At 40.8% G+C, this 16,281-nt stretch overlaps 1 protein-coding gene across 2 annotated transcripts in view; it reads right to left on the bottom strand.

Annotated features, from left to right (window-relative positions):
* Positions 1-16,281, bottom strand: part of GPATCH2L (G-patch domain containing 2 like) — a 43,145-nt gene that overhangs the window by 25,304 nt on the left and 1,560 nt on the right. For both annotated transcript variants that reach the window (XM_060758261.2, XM_060758270.2), the window contains exons 2-4: positions 12,697-13,364; positions 5,463-5,527; positions 866-1,042 (exon numbers count right to left, since the gene is read on the bottom strand). In XM_060758261.2, coding sequence (XP_060614244.2) covers positions 866-1,042; positions 5,463-5,527; positions 12,697-13,355 — 901 coding nt within the window. In that variant the 5' untranslated portion in view covers positions 13,356-13,364. The remainder of the gene's footprint in view (positions 1-865; positions 1,043-5,462; positions 5,528-12,696; positions 13,365-16,281) is intronic.

Raw genomic sequence — 16,281 nt, 5'->3', positions numbered from 1 at the left:
AATTACCAATGTTAATTTTGATATTTTGTAGAGATCAGGCAGTTTGTCAAATCTTCCAGTAAGCTTTGCCTATACAAAAATGACCAAAGATTCCACAAGACAAGGTAACCATATGGGAAACAGCATCCTCTCCTGACAATAGGGTGCTACATGATTTGTTTTTTTATTTCATTTGCATGCCGCTTTTCTCCCAGAGTGGGACCCAAGGCAGCTCCTAGAGACAGTAAATTAAAAAAAAACCCTTCACAGTAAAATTAAAACAATATTAAAATTACCACATAAAACAATATAAAATCATTTTAAAACACTGCAAAAGTTTTTAAAAATAAACAAAATATCCTAACAAGAAGCTCCCCTACTTACACATTAAAAGCCTTTTTAAACAAGAAGGACTTTGCCTCCTGGCAAAAGGAAAGCAGGAAAGGGGGAGTGGGATCAGCCTAGCATCTCACAAGAGGAAGTTCCAGAGAGTGGGAGCAACTTACAGAAAAGGCCCTCCCTTGTGTCCACATCATGGTGGTGGAGCCAAGAGATAGTCTTCCCCTGTAGATCTTAGAACTCTGTCAGGTTTATATGTAGGTTTAAATATCTTTCAGATAGGATGGTCCTAAGCCAGGGTTGTATATATCATATAGTGTTGTACAGATCATGACCAGCATTTTGAATTGTGCCCAGAAAAGAACCAATAGCAGCAAAACTGGTTTAACATATTTACATATGTTAGGTGAGGGGCAGCCTTACACCCAGAAAAGTTATATACAACTCACTGTAACAAATTCACTCGTATAGATTAATCAAAACTCACACATCTACAAACATCTGGAACTAGGTCAACAATCCCTAAAATACCCATAAGCACCCTTACCTCTCGTAGCAGGTCGGGAGGGCAGAAGGAATGTTGAATCTGAGATTTTATCTAGGTTGGAGTCCATGTGTTCCATATCAGACTGGCGGTCAGTTCCCCATTTGGGCAAAAGATTAGGGACTGTGAATCCTGAGACACACTCTCCCTCATAGAACCAATCACTCTGCTCATCATCACCTAAGAACAAACAAACAAAAAATCAAATATCCTGATATCTTATACTACTATCTATATATATAAATTTGTTAGGGGCATCCAACGAGGAAACAAAACTCAAAAAACCCCCAACGAAACTGTACCAAAATTGCCATGCCCATAACACAACCCACAAGGTACAAACATATCTACTCAAAATGAAAAACAACACAACAACACACTCACAAAACGGCAAAACAACAAAACTCAAAAAACCCCAACGAAACTTAACCAAAATTGCCATGCCCATAACACAACCCACAAGGTACAAACATATCTACTCAAAATGAAAAACAACACAACAACACACTCACAAAACAGCAAAACAACAAAACTCAAAAAAACCAACGAAACTTAACCAAAATTGCCATGCCCATAACACAACCCACAAGGTACAAACATATCTACTCAAAATGAAAAACAACACAACAACACACTCACAAAACGGCAAATCAACAAAACTCACAAACCCCCCAACGAAACTTAACCAAAATTCCCATGCCCATAACACAACCCATAAGGTACAAACATATCTACTCAAAATGAAAAACAACACAACAACACACTCACAAAACGGCAAAACAACTGAGCATGCGCATTGCTGCCCAGCCGCAAGTTCCCTGGCGTGCGCACACAGTTCCCTCCGCGGAAGCCATGCCCACTCCAAGCCCCGCCGCGCCGCTTCCCGCACACACACACCCCCGCCGCACGCACACACACAACCCCACGCTCCATCACTCCCCCCGCCGCACGCACACACGCAACCCCACGCTCCATCACTCCCCCCACCGCCACACACACACGCGCAACCCCACTCCCCCCGCTGCCGCACACACACGCGCAACCCCACGCTCCATCACTCCCCCCGCTGCCGCACACACACACACAACCTCACGCTCCATCACTCGCCTGCCCCAATCTTACCTCCTTTTACTTCACGCCACCTCCAAACCCCACCGCACCCCTTCCCGCCCTGTCAAAATCCAGGAAAGACAGGAAGAAAGGAAAGAAGGAAGAAAGAGAAAGGGAGATAAAGAAAAGGGGGAAGGAAGGAAAGTTAGAGAAAGAAGGAAGAAGAAAAGGAAAGAAAAGGAAAGATGGAAGGAAAGAAAAGAGACAGCAGAAGAGAAAGAAAAAGGGGGAAGGAAGGAAAGAGGTAGAGAAGGAAGAAATGAGAGACAGAGGGAGGGAAAGAAAAAGGGGGAAGGAAGGAAGGAGAGAAGGAAAGAAAAAAGGGAATGAAAGAAGGAAAGAGGGAGTGAAGGAAGGGGGAAGATGTAGAGAAAGAGGGAGGGAAGGAAAGAAGGAAAGACAGAAGGAAGAAAAGAGACCAGAAGAGAAAGAAAAAGGGGGAAGGAAGGAAGGAGAGAAGGAAAGAAAAAAGGGAATGAAGGAAGGAAAGAGGGAGTGAAGGAAGGGGGAAGATGTAGAGAAAGAGGGAGGGAAGGAAAGAAGGAAAGAGAGAAGGAAGGAAAGAGGCCAGAAGAGAAAGAAAAAGGGGGAAGGAAGGAGATAGAGAAGGAAGAGGAGAAGGAAAGATGGGAGGGAAGGAAGGAAGGAGGGAAAGAAGGAGAGAAAGAGGGAAGGTTGGTCACAGCAATGCGTGGCGGGTAAAGGTTGTTATTTCTATGATTATTATGATGCTATTATTCCTATGGGAATGGGAGAGGTGTCAGGTCCCGGAGGCAATGCATTGCATTATTGTTATTGTTATGATGGTGGTGAAATACAAGGAAATAAAAAGCGAAAGAAGGAAGCAAACAGGGAGGGAAGAAAGGCAAAGGAAGAAAGGGGGAGGGAATGAAGGAAAGAGAGAAGGATGAAACCAAGTAGTGAAAGAAGGAAAGAAAGAAAGAGGTAGAGAAGGAAGAAAGGAGAGAAAGGGGGAAGGAATAGGTAGGTACCTCTCTTTCATAATAGTCCAGATATCTACCTCAACTTTGATAAGTTTTACTATAGGCCACAGCAACGCGTGGCAGGGCACAGCTAGTTCCTCTATAAAATCAAATGCCCATGTGAATGTTTTAATTGGATGCACCATATTTAGTTATGTAGTTAAAATGAAAATATAATAAGAATAATAATCAACTTTATTTATATCCCACCACCATCTCCCCGAAGGGACTCAGGGTGGCTTACAAAGGCACTCCAAGATGCAGCATATAGCATAAACGGTACATGAGTATAAAACAATACTACATAGAAATTATAAAAACAACCACTATCAACACATATGATATAAAATAGAATAGCACAACTTTAAAAACACAGAACATCTGTAGATAAAACTAGCTGCCATAAATTCACAACTGAAGTGCCAGAGTGTCAACCTCATATGGGCCCTTTTCAGCCTACTTGAGGTCAAAAGCCTGTTCAAAAATCCATGTTTTTAGGCCACATTGGAAGGATTCAAGGGTAATGGGCTAACCTAATGTCTCTTAGGAGGATATTCCAGAGCCGGGGGAGCCATCACAGAGAAAGCCCTCTCTCTCATCCTCATCAACCACGCTTGAGACAGTGGTGGAACTGAGAGAAAGGCCTCTCCAGTTAATCTCAAAGCCCATGCTGGTTCATGGAAAAAGGTGCCCTCTCGAAGACAGGTTGCCCCCGAAGTGTATAGGGCTTTATAGACAATAACCTGCACCTTGAACTGAGCTTGTTGGAAGCCAGTGGAGCTGCTTTAGTAGGGGCATTGTACGTTCCCTTCTTATAGCAACACCAGAGGCACTCCAAGTGGCCAGCTACTGGTCAAAGGACATTTAATATAATGCCAAGTTTTAAAGTTTGTGTTTTCTTAAATACATTACAACTGTACCCTTGATTCGCTCCTGATTCGATAAATAAATATGTTCCCTAAAGCTAGCACCAGTTAGTAATAAAGGCAGTCCCACATAGAGTGCATTACAGTAGTCCATTCTGGATGTAACTAAAGCCTGGACCACTGTGGCCAAATCAGGCTTTTTGAGGAAGGGGCACAGCTGGTGCACAAGTTTTAACTATGCGGAGGTCCTTCGGTCCACCACCAACACCTGACCTTCAAGCGTCAACGATGAGGACACCCAGACTGCAGACCTGTGTCCTCAGGGAAAATGTAAACTCGTCAAGCACAGCTTTCTATCCTATACCCCGGATGGCCTTGTGACTGACCAGGAGGACCTCTGTCTTGTCTGGATTAAGTCTCTGTTGGTCCTCATCCAGTCCAATAACTTTCTATTATATGTATTACGGCATGCTTGAACATTATTGATCTACTAAAATTGTAATTTAAGTTTGGCAGCATAAGGCACCATCAAACTGTGAAGTTACTGTCTGTTGTATTATTTTTTTAGAAACTGCCCAGTATATCAAAGTAATTGCAACAAGCATACCAAAAAAGTAACCTTAAAATGTTCTTAACAACCAACTGCCACTACGTGCTATAGTTACATCAAATCATACCTAATAAATTATTAAAAGTCTTTTGAGACAATTTTAAATATCTCCCCCCCCCCCCCTTCTCATGGTATGACATGAATTGGGGCAGACTTTTTGGCAAATAATAATTGTAGGCTTGTTTTTTTTAAAAAAAAAGATAGATGACAATATGCACATTCCAAAAGAATAAGAATTTTAAAAGTAGGTATTTATGAAATTGTAAAATACAATATCAGGAGATATAGTACCCTCGCTTCTGTAACTCTGAGAAAAATTGCAGTTTTTTAACATTGTGAAAGCCTTCTAATTGCAGGAAACATAAGAATCTACAGCAGAAGAAAACTCTCGTTGCAAAAGTCAAGCCAGATGAGAATTTTGTTCAATTCATTTTTGATCTTTTTTTTTTTTTTAGAAATTCAAAAAATTCCATTCCAAGAACTAATTTGCTGTTTTTAATATTCAAACAGGAAAGAAAATGCTGCTGATATGATTTTCCAGTTTAGGGAGAGAGCTTACAGTGCTACATCTTTTTGTTCTCTTACTGGCTCCTCATTTTAACAGCTACATTGTAGGAAGTTACAATACAGTTATCTAGATCTGGGAATAGCTGTAACTATTGAATTTACATATTGCATATGGATGAAAATTCAATCCTTCTTTATAAAACTTTATCAATATTTACAAATATCTTTGAAACTGGAATGGAAAGAATCTGAGAGTTCAAAAATATCTGAATTAGTAAAACTGATTCTTTGGTCCCTGATAAAGGCATACAAGCCACTGCAAAAACAACAATTTGGAGTTTTAAAAAATGCATGGAACTTCCAATCCCCCCCCCCATCCTCCTCCTCCTTCTTCTTCTATCAAAAGTGGAGCAGAATGCGATTCTGCCTTACCCAAATTGTATCTGTATTTTGTTTTAACTCATAATGTGAGTTTCTTTGGGTGCCACATAGAAATAAAGGTGGGGCATAAAGGACATACATACCTTGGCGGCCCTCATCATTGGTAAAAAGACCAGTGTCGCTGCTGCTACATACACTGCTGGTTTCACTAGAAAGAGAATACAGTAAATTAAGTAAACATACCTTTTGAATTGTCCAAAAACATCCAACACAACAAGGACTGTTCCAATACAGTCTATCTCTAAACTGTCTGTGGTAAATTACCAATGATTTTTAATGCTCAACTAATTAACAGTGACAGCAACAAAATGATTATTTTGCTTAAATGGTTTTTACATGCAAGGTCTATGAGTGATGTCTATAGAAATCAAAAACAAATTCCTAGATAAAAATGCTTTCGCAACAGACTCCAACTAGTAAATCCTGGAGTTCTATTAAAATTACAAAGATCCTGCAACCCTAAAGTCTACCCTGATGCACAGATTGAAAGAAAATCAGTAATAAAAATATGCAATGAACATAAATGAAGGATTCAGTTATTGAATACCAAAGCTAAATCTGAAGTTTAGTGGTGAAATTAGAAGAACGGTAAGGAAGAAACACTTTTATTGAAGAGACAAAAACTCAAAATTGCACACAAGGCATGCGCACACAGGAAGCACAACCATTTTCAGAAGGCCATTTAATTTATGTGATATTTCATTTAATACAGTTACCTGCTACTCTTCAGTTTAAAAACTCAAAAAACTGTGGCTTGAAACTTGTTGACTATGATAGGATTTAGTTTCATACAAGATGAGATGGCCCCCTATAGTCCAAGCCACTGAAGTATTAAAAGGTGATCACCAGCACCTTGAATTGTGTTCAGATTGGTGTGGGCAGATTGGCTGCCCTTAAGTAAGCCATTCTCAGTCACCAACTATAGTTTCCATGCAGTATATCAGGGTAGTTTTCAATATAACATGTGACAAGAGACATGGTGAGAAGACAGCATCTTTGTGTTCTTTGGCCCTGTACAACCATGAAAGAATGAGCAAACGGGATGTGCTCACAGAAAATAATTACTGTGAATGCTAGTATATTTTCCTGGAGTAGCTCTAGCAATCTGTTAGGAGATAATTAGAGTATGAAGAAAATGAGCACAACTGACTGGGTGTTTGCAAGAAGTGAGTGATGACATGAGACAAATTTCCTGAGCAAAGGCAACATTACAGGATTTCTCAACCTTGCAGTAATTCTGTTCCTTTTACTGATGAAACCAACAGCCAAGTATTAGGTCATTTAACTAGAATAAAGAGATACTACTGACATAATCTGATTCTCTTTTGAAATATATACTTTGGGGGGGATTAAACTTTATGTAGGATGATAAGAAATTCATATCAATTAATATAAATACCTTTCAATTGATTTCCCTGCCTATTAATTTTTACTGGAATGCAAGCTAATTTTGGTCTCCACACAGCATTTTTCTGGATACTCTATAATTATTTCCAAGATACCAAGTAGACAATTGACAGCATGACACATACTGTCCAGAATCAATTCCCAGCTGAATAGTTTACTTTGTTTCACACTTGGAAAAATATTTCTGAATGTGAAACAAATCCCATTCTCTCAGTCCTTTGACAGCTTCTTCATCAGGCAAAGATGTCAAAAATCATACAGGAGAAAAAAAGTTACAATGAGTGTATCACACTGTAGAATAAATTCACATTGGCAGCGCTTTAACTGCCATGGCTCAATGATATGGAATCCTGAGAGCTGTCGTTTGGTGGGGCACCAGCACTCCTGGAAAAGGCTAAAGATCTTATAAAACTACAACTTCCAGGATTCCACAGCATTAAGTCATGGCAATTAAAGTGTAGTCAAACTTTATTAATTCTATGTACCCAATATTACTGTCAAAGGCCTACATTTGTTTCAGATGTTATTTCTGTTGTCAGTTAAGTTGGTCTAGATATCAATGCGGACAGAAGTCAACCCCCTTTTTGGCCATGTGAGGACCAGAAACAAAGGGCAATAAAAGGTAATAAAATTGAGCCAATATGCTGTAGTAGTATAATCACTGAATTATGGCTCTGGAGATCACAGTTCAAATACCCACTTGCCATTGATGCCTCTTGGCTGTCCTTGGGCAAGCTCCATTCTCTCAGCCTCAGGCCCCTTCTACACTGTCCTTATATCTCTGGATGTGATCCCAGGTTAGCTGGTTTAAACTAGATTATATTAGTCCCCACTGCCATATAATCTGGGATAAGCAGATAATCTGGGATTAGATCCTAGGCTATAGAGTAGTATAGAAGAAACGTCTTGCTAGAAAGTCCTGTTATAGATTTGCTTTAGGGCTGCCTTAAGTCAGAAAAAAATTGAAGGGAAACAACAGCAACGAACACAATTTCAATTCTATTAGCAACAGAAGAGCTGATTTCTTTGAGATTTAGACTGCCCCTGTGCTCTGCAAAGTTAGTAAGAGTGATTGATTCATATATTCCTCTTTGTTTATAAGAAAATCTCTAGGGGGTAAAAATCCTGTACAAGGCAGTTAATACTTTAATTTGGACCACAGACTATAACAATTTAACTTTGTAATATCAACTTTCTTTTTTGTACTGTAACTGCAGAAAAATAGATTCCACAATCAATCTGTTGCTGCATCGAAAACCAAGGCAGAGCCCTGTATATGACATTCTCTTTTTGGTCTGACTGTCCAAGAGAAAACAACGAATCTGTGCTCAACATATCAAAGTTTGCCAAGGCAGAGGTGTATACAAAGATGTGGTGTTGGACCTCCAAACTGCATCTTGGGACAAGAAGGATATTAACCAAGGGACTTACTTATCACTGAAAGTTATTTTGGAAAACCTAAAAGTATTTTAGTTACTTAGCCAATACCAGACTTTGTTGTTGTTTATTCATTCAGTCACTTCCGACTCTTCGTGCATGGCCACCCCAAGTTCCTTCAAAGTCAAGCCAGTCACTTCAAGGATAACATCCATCCATCTTGCCCTTGGTCGGCCCCTCTTCCTTTTCCCTTCAATTTCCCCAAGCATCATTATATTTTCCAAGTACATAATCTTTTCCTCTAATATCCTTCCCTCCAGTGAGCAGCCGGGCTTTATTTCCTGGAGTATGGCGTATCCTTGCGGTCCAAGGCACTCTCAGAATTTTCCTCTAAAACCACTGCTCAAAAGCATTTATCTTCCTTCGCTCAGCCTTCCTTATGGTCCGACTCTCACATTCATAGGTTACTACAGAGAATACCACTGCTTTAACTATGCGGATCTTCGCTGCCAGTGTGATGTCTCCACTCTTAACTATTTTATCAAGATACCATACTACTTGACATTTTTGCCTATCACAACATGAAACTATCCAGTTACCTAATATCACGGACCTATATGGATACTGTATTATTTATTGCAATCTGTAATATTGAGAGTGTAAATGCTTATTACATCTGGGTTTGAAAAAGCACAAGCGAAACATGTCCCAAACTCTACAGTGGGCTTCACAATTTGAATTCATTCCTCTAGGCTGTCTTCCACTGTTTTCATAAGAAGGTGCTACAAGTCCCAGTACAAAACCAACTCTTGCAGCTATTACTATCTCAATTTTAAATTGTCATGTTTCAACATAAAAGGGATCACTCTGCTTTAATATCTTCAAGGAATGCAAACTTGCACAGAAATGGAAGACTGAATGCCTCATGTGCCATGCAATCTGCTGTTCAAAGCAGCTTCTATCGCAGTCACAGAAAACAACACATAATGACATGGACACTGATACCCTCTAGAAATCTTCTAGGCAAGGCCTTCTTGTTTGAGCTAGCTCTCATGAGAACCTGTTAGGATATCTATAGATTTTTAGAATGTTTTGCTTTTGAAATACCATCAACCCTTCAATTTCCCAAGATAAGGAAGTAGAATAAAGTTAAACAAATTCTATATCTCTTATAATCACAATTCCACCCAAAGATTCATGCCAAAGAACCACAGTTCTTGCACTGCCTATATACATGGGAAAATACACCAGCATTTAGTATAGACCATACAGTCCAGTAAGCACTGATTAATGACCTCCAGTTACAATGGAGGCTACTTACCTTAACCACAAAATAATGAATGCTATTGATCCGACAAGCTACTGCTATAGAGTGTTATTGATCACCCAATCTTTGGCTAAAATGGCCTTCATTTAGCAGCTGCAGTGTTGCAAACACCTGGAGCAAAGCATGCCTATAATTAAATAGTTTGGAAGAGTTAAAGTGAGAGGTGATGGACAGATCCTAGCTCTCCCCCATTTAGTTCTGCTCTTGAGCTATTGTTTGTGTCAGGAAGGGTATCGATTTTCTATAAAAATAAGAAAACAAGAGGCACCAAGGGGCTGCAGAAGGTCAGCCTGGGCTGAAGAAGGAGGGGGAACCAGCACACTCTGTCTCTGTCACTTGCCTTCTAGGAATAGATATTTTTTTCTTTCCTGGGCGGCAACCTCTAATACATCAGATCAGCCAGGCTCTCAAATGCCACTTCAGGCTATCACCAAATACATTCCCATCAAAACGGAAAGGAAGTGAGCTACAAAGAGGGAAACAAGTGGGTGGTCTGGCAACCTAGAATTCAACAAGCTATAGAACATATCAGATAACAGGGAAATTCAGCATGGTATTTCAGTTAGAATCAAGCAGAATAAGAGAAAGTTAATTAGCTGTATCAAGAGGTGGTTATATCGCTAGCAACCAAATCAAACCCAAAGAAACGGGATTAATTTGTTTGGCTCTAGTCATACAGATATGATTTTACTTTTTTCTATTAACATTAAGTTGACCATAAATCTACAAACGTCCATTCTAAAATATGAGAGCTTTATCAAATACATAGGATTAGATAACGGTTTTATATAGCACAACGTTTGGGGCTGCCATGATCACGCCCTTCCTATGAAATAAGCTATAATAGATTCAATAGGACTGACTTCGAAGAAAACGTGAAAAGCATATTAATGCAAGGCCTTATTCACATTCATCCTTGAGATAAATAATGCTGCGTTTTTATTTCAACAGTTTTAACTAAACATTCATTTTTATTATAATGCCCACTCTTCATTCTACATATTAGAGGGTGAGAACAAGCCACAAATAAGAACACTTTGCTGCCAAAGGCTTGGTCCAAGATCCCTGTGAATGGAACCCATTTCACAGTAATGTTTGCTTGAAGGAAGGGGGGTAATTTTTGCCCTTCTATACTTTGTGTATCCCAAAAAGCTCACAGAGAGGGTATGAATAATATAGAGGACAACATGAGGCCACTGTTGAAAATTGTCTCTTCTTCTAGCAGAAGAACAGAAGGAGCTCTTCAACTTCTGAAGGAAAAATGCAGATCCAACCCTAAATATGTTTTTTTAAAGTAGGAAATATTTCTCCCCTAATCTGTACCATTTAAACTTGATGTATTTTTCTATGTAATAGACCAAATGAGAAATCTCTACTACTTTCCTGTCATTTCACTGTATTGTTAATATTGGTATTTCACTAAAAGGGCAAAATAATCAGTGATAGCCATTTAAAATCAGTAAATCTAAATTACCATTTAACATGTGATAATAGTGAAGAGTAAAGACATCACACTGGCAAGGAAGATCCGCATAGTTAAAGCAATGGTATTCCCCATAGTCACCAACGGATGTGAGAGCTGGATCATAGGGAAGGCTGAGCAAAGGAAGATAGATGCTTTTGAACTGTGGTGCTGGAGGAAAGTTCTGAGAGTGCCTTGGACTGCAAAAAGATCCAACCAGTCCATACTTCAGGAAATAAAGCCCGACTGCTCATTGGAGGGAAGGATATTAGAGACAAAGTTGAAGTACTTTGGCCACATCATGAGGAGACAGGAAAGCTTAGAGAAGACAATGATGCTGGGGAAAATGGAAGGAAAAAGGAAGAGGGGCCAACCAAGGGCAAGATGGATAGATGGCATCCTTGAAGTGACTGGCTTGACTCTGAAGGAGCTGGGGGAGGTGACGGCCGACAGACAGCTCTGGCATGGGCTGGTCCATGAGGTCATGAAGAGTTGGAAACGACTGAACGAATGAGCAACAACAACAACAACAAATTACTTTATGGCCTAGAACCCTCTTTGCTACAGCTCCACTAACTTCAAGTTTGTTTCCAGACATAATTCGAAGTGCTAGTCATGACCTGTTAAGCCCTATATGGCTCAGGTCCAGGCTATTTGGCAGGCCGTATCTCCCAGTACAAATCTATCCAGGCCCTGAGATCCTCAGGAGAGGCCTTTCTCTCAGTCCCATCACCATCGCAAAACACAGTTAGGGAAAACATTAGAGAGTGCCTTTTCCGTGGCTGCCCCTCATCTCTGGAACTCTCTGCCTAGGGAGACAAGAACGGACCCCTCCCTGATGATCTTCTGGAGGCAGGCTAAAATGTTTCTAATTAGACATCCTGATCTCAGTCCCATCCTTAGTGTAAAACCTAGTAAAGTGAAGTTCATGATAGGATTGCTAAGTGCCCCTCTCTCTGACCCCTTGCTATCAACAAAATAGTAAAAGTCTCTGCTTTCTATTATGTTTTCTGAGGGAAGAATGTAATTTATTTGATATAAATTGGATAATATGGAAAAAGAAACATATATACATGTTGACATAGAATGTGCATGTGTAAACATTTTAAAAATAACTAATTCCTTTCTCATTGTAATTAAATAGAGGTAAAAGCATTTCACTTAATTGAGAGTCTGGTTAAATTAGCTCTATGTATCCTAGGCCCAAATTCCAACACTAGGAACCAAGACTATCTGTTTTAAAAATTCATCTCAAATATGAGATTTAACAGAGTGGAAACCACATGGCAATCTTTCTATTTAGTTCCATCAAAAGTTCTCCTATTGTAGGATTCATTCTGACTGTCTTTCCCTGGATTATATTTCTTTAGAAGTTATCTGTCCATGGATAAGTGCTGGCAACTGGCAGATTTAGAGATAAAAGTCAACAGGGCCACTTTCTTCCCTCACTCTCTCTCAGCCTCTTTCAGGGGGGAAAATCATTCTTAAATTACACACAAGACTGTGATGAAGAGGATGCACAGCAAGCAAGCCTGACTGATCGTGCTTGTTTTAGTTGTTTCTTGCTATACTTATCTTGCAGAACAAGTTTTCCACAAAAGATCACTGACAGTGAATACAGAGTTATCTTCCAAAAACAATGTCATACCAAGTAAAAGTGAACTCCGTCCAAAAAAACCCCCAACAACAACCCCAAAACTAATTTCTTCTAAACAAGTGAAAAGAAAAGGTGTGGACATCTTACCATTCAGACATGTTTTCATCAGAGCCTTGCTTCTGTTCATCTGCTTCACACTCCATTCTCTCATTCCTAACCCCTTTGTTGAGGAAGGCCCTGCTGTCTGCCGATTCACATAGTCCTCGACTAGATGAAGTCCAGGGAGCATTTTCCTTCCAACGGGACAGTCGCTGCTTCTTAGCAGACTTGAACCTGCAGCCCTTTTCATAACTCCATTCTGACACTCTGAGTTTTTGCTGAAGGCTAGCAGCCACTTCTGATGTCACACGCTTAACTTTTCGACGGCGCCTCAATGGTCGGCAAGGTGCGTTCTCGGTGAATGAGTCTGACTCATGCCATGAGTGTGGCTTACTCCTGAGAGTCGCACTGAGAGCCGGATGACGTTTGGATCCTGCCATGTCATCTGAGTCACTGAAGTTGGCAGTCAGCACCTCCCGACAGTCCTCCACAACTTCATCCAGACTAGATTCTGAGGCACCACTGTAACAACAAGCATGCTCTGCTTGGTGTGTAAGATCTGAGCGTCGCTTGCGTCCTCGCCTCTTGCGAAGCTGTCGACGCTGCTGCCTTGGGCTGAGAGTCATTTCTTCCCACAACTCATCCAGCTTGTTCTGTTCAGATGTCTGCTCAAGGGCTGAGGCCAAATCATGCACCAACTCATCCATGAGCAAAATCTGTCAACAAAATATATACATATATAAAAAAAATAACATGCAGTTATGATGTGAATAAATCAAATCTCTATCACATACATCCAAACTATCCACTCTATCTACTGAACTATTTCATGGTGGGGGAATAATAAATTATGATTTCCATTTTTTTTTTACAAGATACGCTTTACCTTTACACCTGTGTTCTTTCTTTCTCATATTTCCAAGACCACTTTCTTGCTTACAAGGAATTGAAAAAGACTATACCTAAAGATATTGTATTAGACAAAGAAATTCTGTTCCGTCTTTTTAGAATATATATGGACAGTATCGTGGAGCTGCTGGGTTTAACAAATGGTTTTTACTGCACAAGATCCCATCAGGAAACCTAGGGTTTCCATAATAATGGTAAGAGGATTCCTAAAATCCACCACAGCTTACTATTCAATCACTATGCTTCATTTTCTCATGAAGTCTTTTGGATAAAGTAGAGATGTGAAGACCTGTGGGCAGGAATCTCCCTTTGTAAACATTGACACAGGTCTTACCTTAACTGCGATCTGGACCATTTATTTTAAGAAAGGATGTAATTTAGCTTGAAGAGTACATGCTTGAAGTTCAACCCCAGGAATCTACATCCTGTACTGAAAAAGGACCCCAGCCTAAAACTCTATAGCACTGATTCCTATCAGCAAAACCAGCACTTTCTGCCTATCAGATTGGAGATGGGCAATTATTGTTATTGTTCCCTCCAATTTGTGTAGGAACCGGCATCATAGAATCATAGAGTTGGAAGAGACCTCATAGGCCACCCAGTCCAACCCCCTGCCAAGAAGCAGGAATATTGCATTCAAAGCAGCCCTGACAGATGGCCATCCAGCCATCATATTTGTGTCCAATTTCTATGGAGGTTTTTTTTCCCCTGCAAATTCACCAGGGACAGGTAAGCCAAAGTCTATGGGGTTGGTAGTGGTCCAAGGATCACTATGTTGAGTGACACTAAGAAAGACAAGCACTAAATGTAGATCCATACCAGGCCTGCACAACCTGTGGCCTCCCAGATGTTTTGGACTTCGGCTCCCAGAATTCCTGATCATTGGAAAAGCTGACTAGGGCTTCTGAGAGCTGGGAGTCCCAAACACCTGGAGGGCCACCGGCTGGGTTGTGTAGGCCTTATCCACACTGTAGAATTAATGCAGTTTAACACCCCTTTAACTGACATAAAAGGTTGTTATTCTTCTCTGCCAAAGAATTCTCATGCCTCACCAGAAGAATTCTCATGCCTCCCAGGATTCCATAGCACTGAACCATGGAAGTTAAAATGCTGTCAAACTGCATTCATTCTACAGTGTAGATTACTGATTCCCAAACTCTGGTTCTCCAGGTGTTTTGAACCAACTCCCAGAAGCCTCAGTGGCCTTGGTCAAATATCAGGGATTCTGGGACCTGAACTTTAAAATGCTGGAAATTAAGAGTTTGGGAAACACTCATGTATATGCATCGTCAACTGGACACATTGACAGTGTGACTCTCCACAGAGTAACTTCCAACAGATTTATCTCTCTGCTCTTCCCCAATTGCACAATAACAGTACTCCTGTATTCTGCTTTAGTCACCTGGAATACTGAGGGCCCCTTCCACATAGCAGTATAAAATCCACATTAAACTGGATTACATGGTAGTATGGACTCAGATAATCCAGTTCAAAGCAGCTATTGTAGATTATCTGCCTTGATATTCTGGGTTATATGGCTGTGTGAAAGGGACCGTAAGTCATACTCTGGGCACCATAAATGAAGAATATTCACAAACTGGAAAGTGTCCTGAGAAGGGTGACCAACATGATCAAAGGTTTGGAAAGGTCTAGGAGAAACACTTGAGGGTGTATTTAGCCTGCAGAAAGGAAGGCTGAGAGAAGGGGGCATGAGAGCCATTTTAAAATATTTGAATGGTTGTCCCACCTAGAAGGGGGCAGACTTCTTTTCTGCTGCTCTGGAGACCCAGCCCCCTTCCACATACACAGCTGTATAAAATCCCACATTATCTGACTTGATATTTTTGGGGGAGGGGTGTCAGGAGTGACTTGAGAAACTGCAAGCCACTTCTGGTGTGAGAGAACTGGCTGTTTGCAAGCACGTTGTGCAGGGGACACCCAGATATTTGATGTTTTACCATCCTTGTGGGAGGCTTCTCTCATTTCCACACATGGGGAGCTGGAGCGGACAGAGGGAGCTCAGCCCACTTGCCTCAGATTCAAACTTCTGATCTATTGGTCAGCAGTTCAGCTGGCATAAGGGTTTAATCCATTGCGTCACCAGGGGCTCCGATGGGTTATATGGCTGTGTAGAAGGGCCCCAAGACATACTGCTCCATTATATTCTGGGTTATATGGCTCTGTGAAAGGGTCCCAAAACATACTGCTCCACTATATTCTGGGTTATATGACTCTGTGAAAGGGTCCCAAAACATACTGCTCCACTATATGCTGGGATATAAGGGCCCCAAGACATACTGGAGCAATGGATTCAAATTACAAGAAAATAAGATCCCATGTAAACATTCGGATGAACTTCCCTACGGTGAGAGCTGTTCAATACTGTAATATGCTGCCTCCAGAGGTGATTTCCTCTTTGGGAGGTTTTTATACAGAGGTTGGCTGGCCATCTGTTGGGAGTGCTTTGATTGTGTATTCCTGCAGGGCAGGGGATTGAGACTGGGTGGTCCTTGTGATCTCTTCCAACGCTATGATTCTATGAAAGCGAGATATAATTGATGTATTGTCGAAGGCTTTCATAGCCGGAATCACTGGGTTGTTGTAGGGATTTTCAGACTATATGGCCATGGTCTAGAGCAGTCTTTCTCAACCTGGGGGTCGGGACCCCTATGGGGGTCGTGAGGGGGTGTCACAGGGGTCGCCAAAGACCATCAGAAAACATAG

The sequence above is a fragment of the Anolis sagrei genome, chromosome 1, assembly GCF_037176765.1.
Source record: "Anolis sagrei isolate rAnoSag1 chromosome 1, rAnoSag1.mat, whole genome shotgun sequence".
In the NCBI taxonomy this organism is placed as follows: Eukaryota; Metazoa; Chordata; class Lepidosauria; order Squamata; family Dactyloidae; genus Anolis; species Anolis sagrei.
This window is presented reverse-complemented; position numbering and strand designations above follow the sequence as displayed.